The sequence below is a fragment of the Balaenoptera borealis genome (assembly GCF_965194805.1).
Source record: "Balaenoptera borealis genome assembly, chromosome: 3".
Taxonomy (NCBI): domain Eukaryota; kingdom Metazoa; phylum Chordata; class Mammalia; order Artiodactyla; family Balaenopteridae; genus Balaenoptera; species Balaenoptera borealis.
The window spans coordinates 181,816,101-181,839,274 of NC_138866.1; the positions used below are offsets into that span (position 1 = coordinate 181,816,101).

At 39.7% G+C, this 23,174-nt stretch overlaps 1 protein-coding gene across 3 annotated transcripts in view; it reads right to left on the reverse strand.

Annotated features, from left to right (window-relative positions):
- Positions 1-3,111: 3,111 nt before the first annotated feature.
- The window catches only part of ZEB1 (zinc finger E-box binding homeobox 1), a 196,063-nt gene continuing 176,000 nt past the window's right edge, over positions 3,112-23,174 (reverse strand). For all 3 annotated transcript variants that reach the window (XM_082385285.1, XM_082385284.1, XM_082385286.1), the window contains exons 6-9: positions 22,136-22,241; positions 7,777-9,587; positions 5,753-5,933; positions 3,112-5,627 (exon numbers count right to left, since the gene is read on the reverse strand). In XM_082385285.1, the coding sequence (XP_082241411.1) occupies positions 5,029-5,627; positions 5,753-5,933; positions 7,777-9,587; positions 22,136-22,241 (2,697 nt within the window). In that variant the 3' untranslated portion in view covers positions 3,112-5,028. The remainder of the gene's footprint in view (positions 5,628-5,752; positions 5,934-7,776; positions 9,588-22,135; positions 22,242-23,174) is intronic.

Here is a 23,174-nt window from a genome sequence, read left to right on the forward strand (position 1 = left end):
GAATATGATAGATGTTTGCATAATGACCTTATATCCTGTAACCTTGCTCTCACCTTTTCTAGTTGCTTTTTTGTAAATTCCTTTTTTTCGACATAGACAACCAAGCTGTCTGCAAATAAAAAGTTTTACTTCTTTTTTTTCCCCGATCTGTATGCCTTTCATTTTTCTTGTCATGTTGCACCTGGTGGGACCTCCCGTACAATGCTTAATAAAAGGGTGAGAGCAGACGTTATTGCCTTATTCATAATTTTAGGAGGAAAGCATTTAATTTTTCAAAATTATTATATTAACTATGGGGTTTTTTTGCAGGTGCCCTCTATCAGGTTGAGGAAACCCCCTTCTATTCCTAGATTGCCGAGAACTTGTATGACTTGGTGTAGAATTTAGTCAGATGCTTCTTGTACACCTATTAAGATGATATATAGTTTTTCTTTTTGCTCTGTAAATATGATGTAAATATGTAAAAACTATGTAAATTTTTGGTTTACGAGGTGGTTTTTGAATGCAAAAACAACCTTGCAGTCCTGGGATAAATTCCACTTGGTTGTAATTTACTTTCCTTTTGATAAATTATTCAAAATGATTTCCTAATATCTTGTCAAGGATTTTTGCATCTACATCCAGGGAGCTATTAGTGTGTAGTTTTTGTTTCTTGTAATATCATTGTCTGGTTTTCCTATCAGGTTAATGCTGCTGCACAGACTAAGGCGGGAAGTGTTTTCCTCTTTTATTTTCTGGATGAGTTTGTGTAGAATTGGTACAATAACTTCTGTAAATTTTTGGAAGAATTCACCAGTGAAGCCATCTGGGCTTGGAGTCTTCTTTGTGGGAAGATTTTTGTGATTGGACTAATCAGGTTATCTATTTCTCCTTTAGTGAGTTTTGGTATTTTGGATGTGACATTGTCATCAAAGTTGTCAAATTCATTGGCATAAAGTTTGTAATACTTCCTTTTCATCCTTTTACCCTGTAGAATCTGCAAGAAGATCTTCTCTCTCGTTCTTGGTGATTTGTCTCCATTTTTTAATTCTTTGATCTATCTGGTTAGAGGTTTATCAATTGTATTTTTTCAAAGAATCAGATTCTGATTTCATTGATTTACTCAATTGTTTTTGTTTTCTATGCCATTGACTTCTGTCTTTTATTATTGCCTCCTTTCTGCTTGGTTTGGGTTTAATTTTATTCTTTTTCTGATTTCTTAAGGTGGAAGCTTAGATGACTGCACCTTCTATTCTTTTCTAATAAAAGTGTTTGTTATAAATTTTCTTAACATGCACTGCTTTTACTGCACACTGCAACTTCTGATGTTGCATTTTCATTTTTACTTAGTTCTTCATAATTTATAACGGTCATATTTTACTTAGAAATGTGTTGTCTAATTTCCAGTAGTTTTGCAGAGGGGGGTGGATTTTCCAGATGTATCTGTTACTGATTTCTAGTTTAATTATTTTGTAGTCAGAGAAAAACCACTTTGTTTGCAATTCTTTTGAATTTGAGGGTTGTTTTATGGCCCATAAGATGGTTTCTCTTCATGAATGTCCCATGTGTTGTTGGGAAAAAATGTGTATTGTTGAGTGGAATGTATTTGTTCACTAGAACAGAGGAATTTATGCTTTTTTTTAGGTTCAGAAGACAAAGACCATATTGTGGTTGTTCTAATTGATCCTAAGAGATCTGTTCTGAGTTTACATTTTCACGTTTTCAAGGCTAATTTTAAGTTTGCACACAGATTTGAAAAACCCTTGCCCTTGCTTTTCTTTTTCACCATGTTATAAACTGTATATTGGTCTTGCTGACATTTTCTACTCATGTTACTTAAGGCCAGGATTGAGTTTAAATGTAGATGGTGTAAGTGAGATGTGAGGCAGGCTAGTTAAGGGCATGGCTCTTAGAGTCGGGTGGACCCATGTTCCAGTCTTTATTCTGCTACTTAATATGTCTGTGTTCATGGGCACATGGTCTTTCAATCTTGCAAGGCTTTTGTGAAATCAGCTTTGACAACAGCAGTGAAGCACCTGTGCATGGTACAAGTCAGGGACAAATGACACTCTTGCTGTTACGGGACCTGGGGGAGTCATGGGAAGCAGCCACACGGTTTCACTGTCAGAACGTGTCTGATGAACCTGGAGGCCTTTGTTAGCCATTTATTTACCCACATGTGTCGAGCACTTGACTTCTCTGAGCTGCTCCTCAGAGTGACTGTAGTACGCATGTCTCCTAAGAAGGGTTATTTATTCTTATTTTCTAACCCTATACAATGAATTTGTTTATTGGGTAGCTCTTCTCAGTGATGGAAGAAATGAGGCACCATGCTGATAACGATCACCTAGGAACGTGAGGCCATGAGAAGGGGAGGGGGTCCCATCAATTCCTACCAGAGGCCTTGAATGCCTGTGTCATGTACCATTAGGTTAAGCACCAGAAAGACGACACCTGGAAATAAGCTCGCAAATCAGAATAGAAAGGCAACAGGAAAGGTATAGTTTACTATTTGTCTGTTATGTCTGTCTGTCTAGTGTTTAGTAGGGCCTGAATAAAAAAATTATTAAATTGCTGAAATCACTGAACATATATAGAAGCAAAAGAGTAGCAAAGAAAGACACAGCTGAGCTCTGTTAATGTGCAAATTATATTCTCGTTCAACCAACGTGGCTGCATGTACTTGGGCCGGGCACTCTGCCGGGCGGGCACTGGGGTGGGTGACCCGGCGGCCGACACGGCCCGTCCCGGTGGGGGGGGTGCGAGCCACAGCATAAGGGCTGAGATGATGAGGCAGGTACAGGGGCTGTGGGAGCCCAGAGGAAAGGCACCTAACGCAGGCTCCCCGAAGGCTGAGAGGCCACGGGATCAGGAGTGAGGGGCTAAGGGTTTCGGGAAGAGGAAGCAAGCTCCGGGGAGGCCGTTAGTTGTCACCTCTGACCTTCCCAGAAACACCCAGCCGCAGGAAAATCCATGATTTAGCGGGGAATGTCTACACCATTTAGTCTACCCAGACCCAGCCCAAGATAAACCAAGCGCAGGACGACGGTATAATACCCCCATGTATGTCACAGAGTTTTCCAAAGAAAATCTTGATAATGATTAAAAGAATGACAGCAAGTAAGTCAGTCAGGCTTGTTGATGCATTTTATTGTGAGATGGAGTCTGGTAAAAAACTAGAAAATGACCATGGTGTAACAAGGAACTTAAAAATGAAGAGTCAGATTTGTAACTTACATACATGAATACAGGAACAAATTGGCACAAAATGTTAAACGTTGTTCCCAACACTGTTTATATACGGTTGCCCTAGCTTGGCTTATAAGGAAAGGAGACTTCATGGTTAGACTAATCTCTCAATAAAACCGCAGAGCATCATGCTGTTAGTCACACAGTGAATTTCAGAATTTAAGAGTTTTATATTAAAAACTGGGTAAAGGTAAAATGACTTGATTGTAGTTGTAAAACTAATACATTCCCATTTAAATTCTGTTCTACAGTCCAAGGCAAGTATAAATGTTAACATAACACTGTTAAATCAAATCTCAATGCAAGAGAACCAATTGCATCTCTACTTTAAATCTTATCAACTTTCCAAATTTTCATACTAAAATATATTATTGTATTAATACAAACTACAGTATTATACACTACACTGTGTAATAAATAAAGAAATATAAAAATAAGACACATAAATATAAAAGTTTTCTAAAACTAAAAGTACATATGTCAGTTAAGAAGGGTATTAATACTGCCAGGTTTGAAGACATACAGTACAAAAATGTTGCACAGATCTATAAACTAAAAGAAATAAAATAATACTGATAGGTAAGAATCAGCTAATGTTGTTAATAAACTGGGTCCATAATAACTAACATTTGGAAACAATTATGAGCCAAATAACAATGGCAGGTCCATGTTTGAAATGCAAGTACATGGATAAAGCAGATTAGAAAATTTCCCTTTCATTTCTGTAGAGAAATTCTGAAAGTCAATTAACGCAAAATGAATACTGAGGAGTTATTAAAGGGTGAAATGTCCCAGTGTTTGGCTTCTCTGACAGAGTCAGTGGTTTTAAGTTTTATTTTAGAATTTGATACAAGAAACAAATCAACAAATGCTAGTTATTGTAGGCCACGCATGAACGGAGGCTGGTCAGAGCCTTGAAGATACTGATAAATGGCACTTACAGCACACAGGTCTTGCTTAAGGCCAAAGGAGATACAAAGCTTCATATCACATCCTTCATATTTGTTTACCACGTACTCAAACACAATTACGAACACTGATTCTGACGGCTCTGCTGTCCTCACCAGTATCAACACTGTTAGTCCCTGCAATCAGAACTCAACGGCAATCTTCTCAACTCCATTTAAACCACATGAGTAAGAAACTTCAGCTCTTCTATCGGCTGCTTTCTTAAGGCTAACGATACACTTTAAATGAGAATACGCTCTACTATGACATCTAAATATTAGAAGTTACTACCTTCTAGATTGAATTTAGAAATGGTAGTTAGCACGGTTTGGAACTGCATTATACTTCTCTGTGAAGGGAATTTTGTAGTGCAGAAGTTCTCACATTTTAAAAAACATAATAAAATACTGAAGCGGATTTAGCATATGTTTACCAATAAAAAATTATAAAATTTCTCCCAATTGTACAGCTTAAGAATAAACCAACATAAGAGTAATAATTAATACTGATAAAATGAAACAATGCCAGATGCTTATCTAAGTAATCAGTTTCCTTTAACCTGTTGCATCTTTGCTTTCTGAGTCATTAAGTTTTCTAATCTGCTTCATGTTACAAACTTGTTCCTAACTTTGAAAAATGCATGAAAAATTACTAGGTCTGAGGTTCAGGCACACCCGGATTTTTTTTTTGTGTGGTTTTTTTTTTTTTTTGGTATTTTGTATTTTTTTAAATTTTTACACAGTAGTGAACAGAAATCACAGTATACAGGTTACTGTGTTTCCGTGAAAAGCATGTATAATATAGAACAAACTTCATTACCAATTAGAATTTTCTTTCTTTCTAGAAAAACGATCAGGCTTCGTTTGTTTTCTCTTCAGACACCTGCTCACCGCCCTGGCCGACTTTGTGTTCTACGCTGCGGGCTGGGCTTCCAGCTCCCGCGCCCTCCCTCGCACCTTCGGAGTTCGCCCCCTCCCCCTCGTGCCCCTCCCCCTCGTGCCCCTCCCCCTCCTCCTCCATCTCCTCCTCCCCCTCCTCCTCCTCCCCCTCCCCTCCTCGCGGTTCTCCACTTTCCTTTTCCTCCTGCAGCTCCTCCGTCTCCCTCTCCTCCTCCTCCTCCTCCTCCTCCTTGTCACTGTCCTCGTCCTCCTCCCGCGTGGAGCTCTCCCTCTCGTCCGAGTCGCCCTGCGAGGGGGAGGCGCGGGCCCCCGCGTGGTGCGCGGGGGGGCCCCCGGGGCCCGAGGCCCCCGGCTCCGGCCCCTCGGCCTCCCTCTTGCAGTAGGAATAGCGGTGGTTCATGTGCTGGGAATAGGAGCCCGAGTGGGAGAAGCGCTTCCCGCACTTGTCGCACTGGTAGGGCTTCTCCCCGGAATGCAAGCGCGTGTGCTCGATCAGGTGATGCTTGTGTTTAAATGCCTTTTTGCAGATGCCGCACTCGTGAGGTCTTTTACCTGAAAATAAGGGCACAGCTATGAAATAAGACGGCATTAAGCCGATAGGCTTCCGGGCACTTCAGGTTATGGAAACGGTTATAAATTTGTTTTTCCAAAACCGCCAGGTTCATGAGCATACGTACCTGTGTGTTCGTATTTATGTCTCAACAACGAGCTACTCTTCTGGAATATCTTATCACACAGATCACAAGCATACATTCCATTTTCTGTCTTTCGCATTTTCTTTTTGGGTGGCGTGGAATCAGAGTCATTCTGATCTTCTACATTTGATACTCCTTCTGAGCTAGTGTCTTGCCTTTCATCCTAAAGGAAAAAAAACAAGTAGGAAAATTTCATTTAAAATTACAAGATAAGCAAGAGACATAAATAAAAGCACAGATTAAAGAACTACTGTGATTTACACTTTCAACAGCTTGACCAAAGCAGGCTCCAAGGGGAGGGCCAGGTGACAGGTGGGGCTGACACAGACAAAAGGGAGGGGCGCTACAGCCACAACCGCAGCAAACCCAGGGCCAGCTGGCGCCGAGAAGGAAGGGCACCAAAAAGAAAACACAAAACGCGGTACTAACACGGTCCACCCAGTTCCATGTGAATCGTTAATTTATGAGAAACTGGCAGAAAGTTTTAACTTACGAGTTTGCTAAACAATCACAGATTTCTGACTGCATCACTTACCTTCACTTTTTCATTCTGGGTTTCACTAAGCAAAAATTAAGATTCTGTTTTTTAAAAGTGGTCTTTAAATTGTATCTTCCAGAACCTTAGAGTTTTGTGAACTAAACTCCATTGTCTCCCTATCACTTTTCTAAGGAGCAACATGGAAAAACAATGTAGGAGGGTCTACATTTTTAAACAAGAACACTTGCTACACAATGAACCTTCAGAGTTTCAGGTTAGGGATAGGGTTGGGGAGGTAACTTGGGCCTCCTGTCGGTAGAATAATTCTTCAGGGAGCCTGTAGTGGGATGGGGCCCCTAAGATCCTGTGTCTTTTCTGAAGTCTTCCATTCTAAATTCACAAATTTTCTACACATTCAAAGGTTTTCAACATTTCTCACGGCTTTGTAAGGTGGGAGAGGCGCCGACATTTTTCTGGCATTTGCAAGCTGCTAATGGTGCTAAAGGAACTCTATTTTCAACGTTATTTGATCTAGTTGGATGATTAACTGAAATGTTTGTGGTTCCCTGTTTATTATTCAAAGGCGTGAAGAGTGTTTTATACACCCAAAATTTAGACTTAGTAAGAAATTTAGCCATGTGAAAACTTTTTCAAGAGTTACCACAATTACGGGAAGCCCATTGGTAGCAATAGTTAAGGAGAAAAAAGCAGCAAAACACACTTGAACAGGATACTGTAATTATTTTAGCTGCCCCTACTTATAGCAAATATTTGGAAAAAAGATTGAATCTAATGAATACTAGAGATAAATTTAATCAGAAATTAATGGAAAAAAATGGAGAGACATCAAGGTCAGTGACACAGAAAAAGCCCAGACGTTGAGACACACAACAGTCACACAAAATGGTTCTATCAAAACTGTCATGGATTTGGGAGTTATCCCAACTTTAACTTTGGAGTTAAAGAGGAAAATGCAAACATAGATTCACAAGTATATTTCCTCATATATCATTATGATTGAACACTATTTAGTTTACAGCTTATAAAATCATTAGTAAATTCACTAGATGAATTCTTTATATACTTAATTTTTGTTTGTTTAATTAAAGTCTTTTTATAAACAGAGGTGTTAACACATAAAAAGTGATAGCTAAGTTTGCCTGGTGTGAAACGTCTGTGAACAAATTCTCATTTACTAATGATCATAATCAACGCAGAAACTTAACGAATTTTGGGAATCTAACTATAAAAACAGAAGTCTGATTAGTGAGCATTCCAGTTTTACTTTCCTCTTCTGTCTCTAGTTTCAGACAGTCAATATTTAGCTGAGACTCATCGACCCTTTTCTCAGCAGAATAACAAAACTGCCGTTGAAAAGTACTAAGGCACACGTTCATCTATTTCCTTTCAAAAATGACAGCTTAACAAGCTGCTTGGCTCTCTCGTGACTCATTTTTATTAGAACAATTCACTGAAATAAGTCAAACGAGCACTTGACCAATAGGTTGAGGGTGCGAGCATTCTTTACCTGATTTCCGTTGGGCTGGGTCACCTTCAGGGATGCTTCCTGGACCGCGGGGCTGACTGCAGTCGAGTACGTGTACGCGACCTGGGGGATCAGGATGGTCTGCTTGTTGGCCGCCAGCGCTCGCAAGCACGGAACGCTGTTCTGGTCAGCGATGGCCACAATCGTGGGTAACTGGGCAGTGACTGTAGGTATAGCAATATTTATGGGGTTGGCACTTGGTGGGATTACATTTACAACTGGTTCTGAGTCTGTGACACAACTGTCCTTTTGTGGCTCCTTTTTTGCACAAGACAAGTTCAAGGGTTCCTCCTGGACAGAATAAACACTGTTCTGGTAAACACTAGTGATAGTTGACCTTTCCAATAACTCTCCCTGTTGCTTTGGTAGTGAAAGATCAAGAGGTTCGACTTGTGGCTCTTCCTGTGCCCCTTCTGCCGGGTACGAGTAACCCTGTGCATTTCCGGAGGAGGAGAGATTGAGGGGGGATGGGGATGAAGCGCCGCTTCTGGAACCATTGACAGCCGAGCCCACTGGTAAGACGGGGGAGCTAGTTATCTTCAGAGGGCTCTGGAGATTCCTTGTGCCGTCCTGGGAGTCATCTGCGTTTGTAGGTTGAGGCTGATCATCGTTCTTTGCAGGGGTGTTGGCTTTGCCTGGCTCGGGAGGAGATGCCTCAGAAGACTGCACTGAAGTCTGCCCCGTCTGCATCTTTTCAAACCACTTTTTCACTACTTCCGGCGGTAGGTTCACTGAGTCAGCAATTTTTGAGAGCTCTTCTGCACTTGGCTGTGCGTTCAAGGCATAATATGCTTTCAGAAGAGACAGGAGGTTCTTTAAAGGTGGCTGACTGGGAGACAGGCTGCCATCTCCGGACCCCGAGGGGGCAGAGGCCTCGGGCTTGGCAGCTTCTGGTGTGGGGGGCAGACGGGGCTGGGCGGGCTGCTTCAGGTCATAGTGCTTTAGCTCCGGAAGTGCGCTGATGTCCCCCGGACAGTCGTCACACAGGAGGCAAGTGCTGTCATTCCCCCCTCCTTCAAAGCTTTTGTCCTTCTCAGATTTAACAGTAAGATCTTCTGGTAACTTTTCACTTTTGCAACTGTTGGTGGGGACTGGATTTTCTTTTTTCAAATTCTGAGGAACAACTTGAAGTTGGCTAGGTTGTTCAAGACTGTAGTTAATGATGATTTTGGTTGTTCCATCTTGATCAACCAGAGGAAGACTGATGGCTGAAATAACAGAATGGCCACCTTGCTGGATGGATGAAGCGTTGATTGTTTCTTGTTCTTTGGATGCAAGATTGGCTTGATTATTCTCCAAAACTTGCCTGATTACATTACCATCTACTGCCACTTTAAGTACATTCTGAATATCACTTAAATTGATACTGATGGGGGACACCAAACCCACCGTTGGCAGGACAACGGCTTGCACCACACCCTGAGCAGCACTGGTTGCCTGCAAGGGGCCACCGCCACTGAAAACCCCATTCTGTAAAGGGGTTGAACAGCTGATTCCTGAAGCAACCACTATGGGCTTGAGCTCATAATCCACAGGCTCAGCTTTGATTTGGTTTACGGAAAGTTGTTCTTGGAAGGGCTTATTCTCTGTCTTCTGCCGTATCTGTGGTCGCGTGGGACTGCCTGGTGATGCCGAGAGAGATGGTGAGGGACACTGCGAGGTCTTGAGCCCTGTTCGTGGTCGCCCGTTCACAGGCATCAGGCTGATACATTTCTTACTGCTTATGTGTGAGCTATAGGAACCGGAATGGGAAAAACGTTTCTTGCAGTTTGGGCATTCATATGGCTTCTCTCCTAAACAACAAGAAAAATTACATTCATAAATTTTTATGTATCCACGTTTTCCCTAAAACAAGCAGTACCAATTTAAAAAGGGGTTACCATGTATGTAATATAATTTTATTTAGAATCATCACTTTACGTTCAAAACCTACGTAAATGTCATAAACACCAGTAAAACGTTAGTCTGAACTGCGTGCTAACCAATAAAAGAATCTTCTCAGCATATGTGTACAGTATTTCTGCAAACTTTTAAAAGTTCAAATCATTCTCAAATACCAAAAAATTATATCCTACTCTTGCAAGTAATTTTTTTCTTATCCTGTTTCACCAATTTATGTAATTTTCTATATTTTATTCTACTTAACCATCTGTAGGAGAAGTTAATATTAGAGGAAAGAAAAGTAAATCTCCCATAAGGCTTAACATGTATGAACATCTCGCCTTAACTGTATGAGTCATGAATATCTATCCTTCCCATATCCACAGGTTTCCTTGAAAAGATCTTTTTCAATGGGAAGAAAACTTTAAATACAAGGTATTGTTATAAACCTTGGCTTATTAAACTGGGATGTATGTACTTCTGGATATATCAGGCAATGTTTTACTGGGTATGAAAAGCATCTTAGAGTTTCAATTTTAGCGACAGTGGTTATGATAATTTAAAACATTTAAATATTAAGACACAGATTAGACTATGTTGCACAAATGCAACGTTTCTGTGAAATGTTAGGAAAAAAACAAGCTTCCCGCTTACAGAGGCCTCCTTTAAGTTGCTTCCCTAGACCTTCCAGGGTACAAGGCATTTATTCTTCTTGGCCACTAGGGATACTTTGACAGAAAATTTTGAGAAGCACTGAGCTACATGAAATATTTACATACAACCTATTTCTGTTTTACTTTTGCTTTAACTTCTAGTTCATCATTTATAATTTAAAGCTTACTGATGCCCATTTTCAGGGAGGGAGCGAACTCCAGGTGTTGTGGGCCGTTTACCTGCACCTGTTACAGTGCTCAGCGGCTCACAGAGATGCCCTTTAAACCTTCTTTAGATGAATGAACAGCTAATTATGAAAATTATGAAATGTGACGATGCTGATTATCTACTCAGTAGCAAAATTAAAGCTCTTTATCTCCCCCCCTCCCCTTTTTTGATGTTTATAGCCACTTTATTCTTTTTTTAAAATTGATGTGTAGTTGATTTGCAATGTTGTGTTAGTTTCTGGTATATTCAGCTTTATTCTTTTTTTTTTTTTTTTTTGAATTTTTGAATTTTATTTATTTTTTATATAGCAGGTTCTTATTATCTATCTTATACATATTAGTGTATACATGTCAATCCCAATCTCCCAGTTCATCCCACCACTGCCACCCCCCCAACACATTCCCCCTTTCTTTTTTTTTTTTCCCCCTTTCTTTTTAATAATTAAAAGGAAAGTAGCAAGAAAGTCAATGTAAGCTCTGCTAGTAATGTAACTTCAATGTTGCAAACTTTAAGACAAGTGCAATATATTTTCACAGAAATTTTTACCTAAGAAATCAGAACTGGAAGGAATCTAGTAAGTCCTCTCTACAGCCTCCTTCTCAATGACGAGTTCAGTTTGTATCATCCTTGGCACTCGCTCATCTCTGCGTACCCTCCTTTATTAAAAGGAGTCTGCTGCCGCGGGACAGCTCTGTGGAAGACAGTCTAGTCTGGCTCTGCTGAGGACCATGGATCTGGGTTCAGATTCCGGCTCTGTCACAGGCTATTTCCTTAACCTTTTTAAGCCTCAGTGTTTTGGTGCATAAATAAATGTAGATACATCCTCACTGGATTGTTGTAGCAGTTATATGAGATTATATAGCAAAACTCAGTGTGCTCTCAAGAAGTGTTAGTGATTCCTTACAAAAGCAATGAGACAGAGGCTCAGTACTAAGCCAAAGGCAGCTTGTCAGAATGCCTACTTCCCTGTACTAGTTTGCTTCTGATGCCACACATAATTGGTTTATTAACTGTTCTTCCACGAGACAGACTTCCAAATTGATGAAGAGCTGCCACGTGTATTCTTCCATTTCCCTTGTGTAGGCTGAACATATCCAGGTCTTTCACGCATTCCTCATGGGACATGGTTTTTAGAACCCTTACTTGCTTGTTAACTCACCTCCGGAAATTCTCCAGTTTAATCAATATCTTTCCAATGGGATGCCTGAAATATGATTCAGTACTCAAAATGCATCAGATAAAAATTTCCAGTGGGGGTAAAACAAGGGATATGTCCTAGTGAGCCACGCGTGTTCTCCTGCTCACTAGGAAAATAAGCATATGTAACACGGATTATTTCTATCTTTACAAACAGGGAGGTGGAGGAAGAGCACAGTGGGTGCGGCAGTGGCTTTGGAGACAGGATGCTGGGGTCAGGGCCCCGGCTCTGCCGTGTCCCAGCTGAGTGACTGTGGGCAAGCTAAGCTTGCTGAACCTCCATTTTCTCATCAGTAAAAAAGAGAGGAAATAGTAGCATCTACCTCACAGGGTTATTGTGAGAACTGTATGACTTAATGCATACAAATAACTAGAATGTGGCTGTACATAGTTAAGTGTTCGGTAAGTGCTACTTATCATTATGCTTATTGGGAATCACCCTGATACTTTACCACTCCTGCAAAGAAGGTCTGCAGAACAATTATTCTAGAGCCAAAGTCACTATGTTTGTTAGAAAAACCCTTGTTTCTAACTCTAACTTCATAGCTTTATGGATGATAGCTAAAGTACATCACCTCCCTTACCAGTCGATCTAGGTCAGTGTTTGTAACGACTAAACCCTGGAGGTTATATCAGGAAGGTGTGCTGCTCAAAGTTAGATGTACTATGAACACTGACTTTTTTTTTTTAATGGCTGAGGTGGGTGTTTGGTTGCACCTGATGTAAAAGTTTTCCAGGCTAAAATGACTATAAGGCCGTGGAACAAACCCAGGTTACTTGCTGGGGAGGATCCCAGCCCAGGTGAAGGGGCTCTTTTGCACCCCCTGTGTGTGCAGGTGTGGTGGCCTTCTCTTCACAGCTCAGTTCCCACCACGTGCGAAGTTCACATGACGGGTGACACACGTCTCTGCATAGGGTTCATTTCATGGGTATCAGAAGAGACCAACTATCCGGGCAATTTTAGGGCATATAATTGAGGACCCTGACCCTCAATGCCTTTTAAAAACTCACCTGAGAAAAAAAATTACAGAGGTTTCCTGAAGGATATGCAGTTCATTCATTATTAGATACTCTAAACAGTGCTTTCAAAACTATCTGTGGTGAAGGGTCATTTGTTTTTTCATTAAAAAAATTTTCCAATCTCCTATGGATGAATATTGTATAAAATATAATGAAATTGTCACAGCACTGTCTTGGTATACTAGTTTCTCAATCTATCTGGGATGACACTGAGTAGCCCTGCTTGAACTCTCCCCTTGGAATAAACCATCAGGGAGCCGTAGACTGGGACGGCATCCATCGGCCACCCTGGGACAATGCTTTTGCTGAATTGCACTTTGGTGAACTATCATTGGCCTCTATTGAAGAATCTTATTTTAGAGAGAAAACACTGTCAAATTCTCTGCTGTATTATTTTAAGGATATTTCTCAGGATGATATAAATATTTTGTTCTTTATTTTTTAACATCTTTATTGGAGTATAATTGCTTTGCAATGGTGTGTCAGTTTCTGCTGTATAACAAAGTGAATCAGCTATATGTATACATATATTCCCGTATCCCCTCCCTCTTCCCACCCCTCTAGGTGGTCACAAAGCACCGAGCTGATCTCCCTATGCTATGCGGCTGCTTCCCACTAGCTATCTGTTTTACATTTGGTAGTGTATATATGTCCATGCCACTCTCTCACTTCGTCCCAGCTTATCCTTCCCCCTCCCCGTGTCCTCAAGTCCATTCTCGACTGCGTCTTTATTCCTGTCCTGTCCCTAGGTTCTTCAGAACCTTTTTTTTTTTTAAGATTCCATATATATGTGTTAGCATAGGGTATTTTTCTCTTTCTGACTTACTTCACTCTGTATGACAGACTCTAAGTCCATCCACCTCACTACAAATAACTCAATTTCGTTTCTTTTTATGGCTGAGTAATATTCCATTGTATATATGTGCCACATCTTCTTCATCCATTCATCTGTTGATGGATGCTTAGGTTGCTTCCATGTCCTGGCTGTTGTAAATAGTGCTGCAATGAACATTGTGGTACATGACTCTTTTTGAATTATGGTTTTCTCAGGGTATATGCCCAGTAGCGGGATTGCTGGGTTGTATGGTAGTTCTATTTTTAGTTTTTTAAGGAACCTCCATACTGTTCTCCATCGTGGCTGCATCGATTTACATTCCCACCAACAGTGCAAGAGGGTTCCCTCTTCTCCACACCCTCTCTAGCGTTTATTGTTTGTATCTAGTGTTTATTGTTTGTAGATTTTTTTTAACATCTTTATTGGAGTATAATTGCTTTACAATGGTGTTAGTTTCTGCTTTATAACAAAGTGAATCAGTTATACACATACATCTGTTCCCGTATCTCTTCCCTCTTGCGTCTCCCTCCCTCCCACCCTCTAGGTGGTCACAAACCACCGAGCTGATCTCCCTGTGCTATGCAGCTGCTTCCCACTAGCTATCTATTTTACGTTTGGTAGTGTATATATGTCCATGCCACTCTCTCACTTTGTCACAGCTTACCCTCCCCCCTCCCCCTATCCTCAAGTCCATTCTCTAGTAGGTCTGTGTCTTTATTCCCATCTTACCCCTAGGTTCTTCATGACTTTTTTTTTTTTCTTAGATTCCATATATATGTGTTAGCATACGGTATTTGTTTTTCTCTTTCTGACTTACTTCACTCTGTATGACAGACTCTAGGTCCATCCACCTCACTACAAATAACTCAGTTTCGTTTCTTTTTATGGCTGAGTAATATTCCATTGTATATATGTGCCACATCTTCTTTATCCATTCATCTGTTGATGTATACTTAGGTTGCTTCCATGTCCTGGCTATTGTAAATAGTGCTGCAGTGAACATTGTGGTACGTGACTCTTTTTGAATTCTGGTTTTCTCAGGGTATATGCCCAGTAGTGGGATTGCTGGGTCGCATGGTAGTTCTATTTTTAGTTTTTTAAGGAACCTCCATACTGTTCTCCATCGCGGCTGCATCGATTTACATTCCCACCAACAGTGCAAGAGGATTCCCTCTTCTCCACACCCTCTCTAGCGTTTATTGTTTGTAGATTTTTTGATGATGGCCATTCTGACTGGTGTGAGGTGATACCTCGTTGTAGTTTTGATTTGCATTTCTCTAAATGATTAGTGATGTTGAGCATCCTTTCATGTGTTTGTAGGCAATCTGTGTATCTTCTTTGGAGAAATGTCTATTTAGGTCTTCTGCCCATTTTTGGATTGGGTTGTTTGTTTTTTTGATATTGAGCTGCATGAGCTGCTTGTATATTTTGGAGATTAATCCTTTGTCAGTTGCTTTGTTTGCAAATATTTTCTCCCATTCTGAGGGTTGTCTTTTCATCTTGTTTATAGTTTGCTTTGCTGTGCAAAAGCCTTTAAGTTTCATTAGATCTCACTTGTTTATTTTTGTTTTTATTTCCATTTCTCTAGGAGGTGGGTCAAAAAGGATTTTGCTGTGATTTATGTCATAGAGTGTTCTGCCTATGTTTTCCTCTAAGAGTTTTATGTGTCTGGCCTTACATTTAGGTCTTTAATCCATTCTGAGTTTATTTTTGTGTATGGTGTTAGGAAGTTTTCTAATTTCATTCTTTTACCTGTAGCTGTCCAGTTTTCCCAGCACCACTTATTGAAGAGGCTCAATTCTCCATTGTATATTCTTGCCTCCTTTATCAAAGATAAGGTGACCATATGTGCGTGGGTTTATCTCTGGGCTTTGTATCCTGTTCCATTGATCTATATTTCTGTTTTTGTGCCAGTACCATACTGTCTTGATTACTGTAGCTTTGTAGTATAGTCTGAATTCTGGGAGCCTGATTCCTCCAGCTCTGTTTTTCTTTCTCAAGATTGCTTTGGCTATTTGGGGTCTTTTGTGTTTCCATACAGATTGTGCAATTTTTTTTGTTCTAGTGCTGTGAAAAATGCCATTGGTAGTTTGACAGGGATTGCATTGAACCTATAGATTGCTTTGGGTACTATAGTCATTTTCACTATGTTGATTCTTCCAATCAAAGAACATAGTATATCTCTCCATCTGTTTCTATCATCTTTAATTTCTTTCATCAATGTCTTATAATTTTCTGCATACAGGTCTTTTGTCTCCTTAGGTAGGTTTATTCCTAGGTATTTTATTCTTTTTGTTGCAATGGTAAATGGGAGTGTTTCCTTAATTTCTCTTTCAGATTTTTCATCATTAGTGTGTATATAGGAATGCAAGAGATTTCTGTGCATTAATTTTGTATCCTGCTACTTAACCAAATTCATTGATTAGCTCTAGTAGTCTTCTGGTAGCATCTTTAGGATTCTCTAGTACAGTATCATGTCATCTGCAAACAGTGACAGTTTTACTTCTTCTTTTCTGATTCGGATTCCTTTTATTTCTTTTTCTTCTCTGACTGCTGTGGCTAAAACTTCCAAAACTATGTTGAATAATAGTGGTGAGAGTGGGCAACCTTGTCTTGTTCCTGATCTTAGTGGAAATGGTTTCAGTTTTTCACCATTGAGAATGATGTTGGCTGTGGGTTTGTCATATATGGCCTTTATTATGCTGAGGTAAGTTCCCTTTATGCCTACTTTCTGGAGAGTTTTTATCATAAATGGGTGTTGACTTTTGTCTAAAGCTTTTTCTGCATCTATTGAGATTCTCATATGGTTTTTATCCTTCAGTTTGTTAACATGGTGTATCACATTGATTGATTTGCATATATTGAAGAATCCTTGCATTACTGGGATAAATCCCACTTGATCATGGTGTATGATCCTTTTAATGTGCTGTTGGATTCTGTTTGCTAGTATTTTGTTGAGGATTTTTACATCTATGTTCATCAGTGATATTGGCCTGTAGTTTTCTTTCTTTGTGACGTCTTTGTCTGGTTTTGGCATCAGGGTGATGGTGGCCTCGTAGAATGAGTTTGGGAGTGTTCCTCCCTCTGCTATATTTTGGAAGAGCTGAAGAAGATAGGTGTTAGCTCTTCTCTAGATGTTTGGTAGAATTTGCCTGTGAAGCCATCTGGTCTTGGGCTTTTGTTTGTTGGAAGATTTTTAATCACAGTCTCAATTTCAGTGCTTGTGATTAGTCTGTTTATGTTTTCTATTTCTTCCTGGTTCAGTCTCGGAAGGTTGTACTTTTCTAAGAATTTGTCCATTTCTTCCAGGTTGTCCATTTTATTGTCATATAGTTGCTTGTAGTAATCTCTCATGATCCTTTGTATTTCAGCAGTGTCAGTTGTTACTTCTTTTTCTTTCCTAATTCTATTGATTTTTCTCCCTTTTTTTCTTGATGAGTCTAGCTAATGGTGTATCAATTTTGTGTATCTTCTCAAAGAACCAGCTTTTAGTTTTACTGATCTTTGCTATTGTTTCCTTCATCTCTTTTTCATTTATTTCTGATCTTTATGATTTCTTTCCTTCTGCTAACTTGGGGCTTTTTTGGTTCTTCTTTCTCTAATTGCTTTAAGTGTAAGGTTAGGTTGTTTATTTGAGATGTTTCTTGTTTCTTAAGGTAGGATTGTGTTGCCATGAACTTCCCTCTTAGAACTGCTTTTGCTGTATCCCACAGGTTTTGGGTTGTTGTGTTTTCACTGTCATTTGTTTCTAGGAATTTTTTGATTTCCTCTTTGATTTCTTCAGTGATCTCTTGGTTATTTAGTAGCATATTGTTTAGCCTCCATGTGTTTGTATTTTTTACAGTTTTTTTTTCCTGTAATTGACATCTAGTCTCATAGTGTTGTGGTCAGAAAAGATACTTGATACAGTTTCAATTTTCTTAAACTTACCAAGGCTTGATTTGTGACCCAAGATATGATCTATCCTGGAGAATGTTCCAGGAGCACTTCAGAAGAAAGTATATTCTGTTGTTTTTGGATGGAATGTCCTATAAATATCAATTAAGTCCTTCATTTTGGTTGATCTGTCCATTGGTGAAAGTGGGGTGTTAAAGTCCCCTACTATTATTGTGTTACTGTCGATTTCCCCTTTTATGGCTGTTAGCATTTGCCTTACGTATTGAGGTGCTCCTAAGTTGGGTGCATAAATATTTACAATTGTTATATCTTCTTCTTGGATTGATCCCTTGATCATTATGTAGTGTCCTTCTTTGTCTCTTGTAATAGTCTTTATTTTAAAGTCTATTTTGTCTGATAGGAGAATTGCTACTCCAGCTTTCTTTTATTTCCATTTGCATGGAATATCTTTTTCCATCCCCTCATTTTCAGTCTGTATGTGTCCCTAGGTCTGAAGTGCATCTCTTGTAGACAGCATATGTTTCTGTATCCATTCAGCCAGTCTATGTCTTTTGGTTGGAGCATTTAATACATTTACATTTAAAGTAATTATGGATATGTTATGTTCTAATTACCATTTTCTTAATTGTTTTGGGTTTGTTAATGTAGGTCTTTTCTTTCTCTTGTGTTTCCTGCCTAGAGAAGTTCCTTCAGCATTTGTTGTAAAGCTGGTTTGGTGGGGCTGAATTCTGTTAGCTTTTGCTTGTCTGTAAAGGTTTTCATTTCTCCATCGAATCTGAATGAGATCCTTGCTGGGTAGAGTAATCTTGTTTGTAGGTTTTTCCCTTTCATCACTGTAAATATGTCCTGCCACTCCCTTCTGGCCTGCAGAGTTTCTGCTGAAAGATCAGCTGTTAAGCTTATGGGGATTCCCTTGTATATTATTTGGTGCTTTTCCCTTGCTGCTTTTAATTCTTTGTATTTAATTTTTGATAGTTTAATATGTGTCTTGGTGTGTTTCTCCTTGGATTTATCCTGTATGGGACTCTGTGCTTCCTGGAGTTGATTATTTCCTTTCTCATATTAGGGAAGTTTTCAACTATAATCCCTTCAAATATTTTCTCAGTCCCTTTCTTTTTCTCCTCTTCTTCTGGGACCCCTATAATTTGAATGTTGGTGTGTTTAATGTTGTCCCAGAGGTCTCTGAGACTGTTCTCAATTCACTTCATTCTTTTTTCTTTATTCTGCTCTGTGGTAGTTATTTCCACTGTTTTATCTTCAGGGTCACTCATCCGTTCTTCTGCCTCAGTTATTCTGCTATTGATTCCTTCTAGAGGATTTTTAATTTCATTTATTGTGGTGTTCATCATTGTCTGTTTGCTCTTTAGTTCTTCTAGGTCCTTGTTAAATGTTTCTTGTATTTCCTCCATTCTATTTCCAAGATTTTGGATCATCTTTACTATCATCACTCTGAATTCTTTTTCAGACTGCCTATTTCCTCTTCATTTGTTCGGTCTGGTGGGTTTTTACCTTGCTTCTTCATCTACTGCGTATTTCTCTGTCTTCTCATTGCCTAAGTTACTGCATTTGGGGTCTCCTTTTCACAGGCTGCAGGTTCTGTTTTTGGTGTCTGCTCCCAGTGGCTAAGGTTAGTTCAGTGGGTTGTGTAGGCTTCCTGGTGGAGGAGACTGGTGCCTGTGTTCTGGTGGATGAGGCTGGATCTTGTATTACTGGTCGGCAGGACCATGTCCAGTGGTGTGTTTTGGGGTGTCTGTCGCCTTATTATGATTTTAGGCAGCCTCTCTGCTAATGGGTGGGGTTGTGTTCCTGTCTTGCTAGTTGTTTGGCATGGGGTGTCCAGCACTGGAGCTTGCTGGTCGTTGAGTTTAGCTGGGTCTTAGCATTGAGACAGAGATCTCTGGGAGAGCTCTCGCCAATTGATATTAACGTGGGGCTGGGACGTGTCCGGTGGTCCAGTGTCCTGCACTCGGCTCTCCCACCTCAGAGACTCAGGCCTGACACCCGGCTGGAGCACCAAGACCCTGTCAGCCACACGGCCAGGTACGTGGGGAGAGTCTTGCCTATTGGGAAGTCTGTGGTCTTCTGCCAGCGTTCAGTAGGTGTTTCGTAGGAGTTGTTCCACATGTAGATGTATTTCTGATGTATTTGTGGGGAGGAAGGTGATCTCCACGTCTTACTCCTCTGCCATCTTGAAGGTCCTCCCTGTTCTTTATTCTTAATGATGCTTCAAGGAATAACTTTCTCTATGGACTTAGTATCAGGAAGGGTTTGTGCTTTTTCCAGCAACTGATTCTTTTTACTTACAGTCACTCTGGGTCTTGGTTACTAATTGTAGTTTTCTTACTTCCTAAACCTTAGGTCTAATTTGTGGTCTAATTTGTGGTCACTTCTAGCATGTGCAAAGGATTTTATATATTCCTTTTTTTCTCATGTTTACTTCATGCCTGTCTTACTTTCTTAACTTTATTTTTCTTAAATGTTTTTAAAATTTTTGCTGTGTTAAAGGTGTACAAGCCTCATAGTAAATAATTTTAAGAATAAGAGACATAAATACATAATGAATGGAGAGCAGAGCACAGTGGGAGTTTTGTGTTCTATGATGTGGCCTAAATTTGCCTTATCTTTTAAAGCAGCAGCATACTGTTAGCTTAACAAAGCTCTTCACCATCGAAACTCCTAAAGTTTTTCTGTAGGTACTACAGATACTAGCTCCCTACTTGATTGAGGTTGATTTCTGAATATCAATGTAGGATTCTGTGATTATTAACTTCTTGTTTCTAGACTTTTAATGTTTGGTGTGATCTGTGCATCTCAACTGTGACTGCAATAGGACCATATGACATTCATTTTGTATGTGAATCTTTCTTACTTTAAGCTTTATTACCCCAATTTTAATATTTAAAAAACTCCCTTGAATTAGCTATATCTCTATCAACAACTTCAAATCATTTCTGATAAGACAGGAGATTATTAATAATATATTATTGATGTAACACCTATTTTTCTTAAACTGTTTCAAAAATAAGTTTGCAGAGGAAGGGACGCTTCTGAACTCATTCTATAAGGCCAGCATCAGCCTGATACCAAAACCAGACAAAGACACTTTATAAAAATTTACAAACAAACTCATAGAAAAAGAGATCAGACCTGTGATTACCAGAGGCGGGGGGGGGGGGGGGGGGGAGGGGGAATTGGATGAAGGTGGTCAAAAGGTACAAACTTCCAGTTATAAGATAAATAAGTACTAGGAATGCAATGTATAACATGGTAAGTATAATTAACACTGCTGCATGTTATATATGAAAGTTGAGAGTAAATCCTAAGAGATCTCATCACAAGGAAAATATTTTTTTCTATAATTTTGCGTCTGTATGAGATGGATGTTCACTAAACTTACTGTGATGATAATCATTTCATGATGTAAGTCAGATCACGCTGTACACCTCAAACTTATACAGTGCTATATGTCAATTATATCTCAATAAAGCCAGAAGAATAAAGGACAGTGGTATAAGAGGAAAAAAGATCCATTTAATATATGTTAATTAATATTAATATATATGTATAAAATTGATGAAAACTGCTCCATGGCACAGGAGCTGAGAAACAGGATCCTGTTGCAGGCTCTAAAAGACAATCTTTACTTTCCAGACACATTAATGTGTAAAAATTTAGAAATGTATTTGTATGAATCTTGGTTTGAGCATTTTTAAGTGGTAACTTTAACATTATTTTAGCCCCCAACAACCAATTCAGCACAACTTCTAGAAATGCAGTTCCAAACTAAAATACAGATATCACCAACCAGCCCTCACAAAGCCACCCAACTGTACTCTTTTTGCAGGATATTTGTAAAATCTTCACAAAATAAGCATGTGCAGACACATAATTTCCCACTCATTAGCTAACAGCTGTTTTTCATTAAAATTATTTAAGTCTTAAGTAACATATCAGAATTAATCAGGAGACGAACAGAGTTCAGCATGCAAATGTGGGATACTTTCTAGGTTTTGATAGCTTTTGTGGAAACAAGTTTCTAAAACAGACATAACATTTTTACCATATAGTAATGTTCATTTTGTACGTAAAGCTGCAGACAATGAATAGCGTAGAAGAGAAGGGTGAGACGAGGGCAGAGCACATTCTCCTCTAAGTCCCCCTTCATGCCTCAGTCCGCGCCCCGCTGTGCTGCCCTCTCCTGCCGACTCCCCAGCACCCGTGCCCCTTCCTGCCTCGAGTTCCATGTCTACTTCTCTCGTGTAAAGAAGAGCGTCTTCATCTCCTCCTTTCCTTGTGCACACGGTACCCCTATACCCTTTATCATTCCCTTGTTAAGAGGAGGCGATGAAATTAACATTCACCAGAAAGCTGAAGTGTTTTCAGGTTGTATGTCTGGTTAACGCATGCTATATTCTGATGAGGAAATTGGAGTATGTCCTATTGACTTGCTATACTTCAAAGATTAAGATTCCAGTAAAATACCATTTACAAGCAGAAGATTTCTCCTGATTAGTCTTTATCCTAAAAGAAAAGCAGCGTTTCTAATCATGTGTGTAGATCGCATGTGATATTAATTTATTATCATAACTGCTATGATATTCACCATAGACAAAGAAAACAAATATTTACCACTGTGGATTCTTAAGTGCTCTTTTAGATGGTGTTTGTATTTGAAAGCTTTTCCACATTCAGTGCACTTGAATTTACGATTACCCCCAGACTGCGTCACATGTCTCTGTAAGAAAGAATTGGTGTTTTATTTATTAAAGCAAAAAGGCTTTAGACATAAAGAACATCCAATCTGCTAAAAGTAATGTTTTGGTGATTCTTTTGTTTCTTAAAGGCCTCATTTTAACAGTCACAAAAATCTAACACTTGGAATATTACCAAAAAGGAGGTTGATCATCATGGCAACAGAATTTTGACATAAAGGAAAATTTCCACTTCCTAAAGTATCAGAATCACTTTATGAAGCAACAAATAATGCATACTTTGCTAGGAACTAGAGACCGTCTCGCCCGCACTCTGATTCACAGATAAAGGAACTGCAGTCGAGAACATCCAGTCGTCTGTCTCCAGCACAATTACTACACAGAAGAACAAGGTCTCCTGAACAGAAGAAAGGCTGGGCTTTGTCAGCACTTTAGCCTGTCTCTAGTAAGTCTGATATTTCCAGAATGCACCTTCATCTGATGGTTTAAAAAGTACTTCCAAATATGGGTTGTTACAGCTTTCTGCCTGGTCTATCAAATCCCCTCTTTTATATTCTGTACCCTTCATTAATCTTACAGAAGCACTGCTGGAATTGAATTATTCAGCCAATTCTGCTCATAGATTTCTAGAGGATTCCTCTCCACCCCTGAACCCAGATTCTGATACTACAGACGCCAGGTCCATAGCCCTGAGCTTCCAGGCTGCTTCTTCACCAACCGCCTCTAAGGAGCCTGTGCCCCAGTCGTCCAGTGAGTCCCAGTCTTCTGCACATGTCCTGCTCTTCACCGCCTTGCTCTGATTTATCCCTTACTTCTTGCCTGTGTTTCCCCTGAATTATGACAGTTAAGATTCTACCCATCTGGCAAAGGCTCAAGTTCTGCTTGCTCCGTGCTCTCCCTCACTGGAATCTCCCTTCTTCTGTCCTTCGTACGGGAAGGACAGAGAAATGAGCACG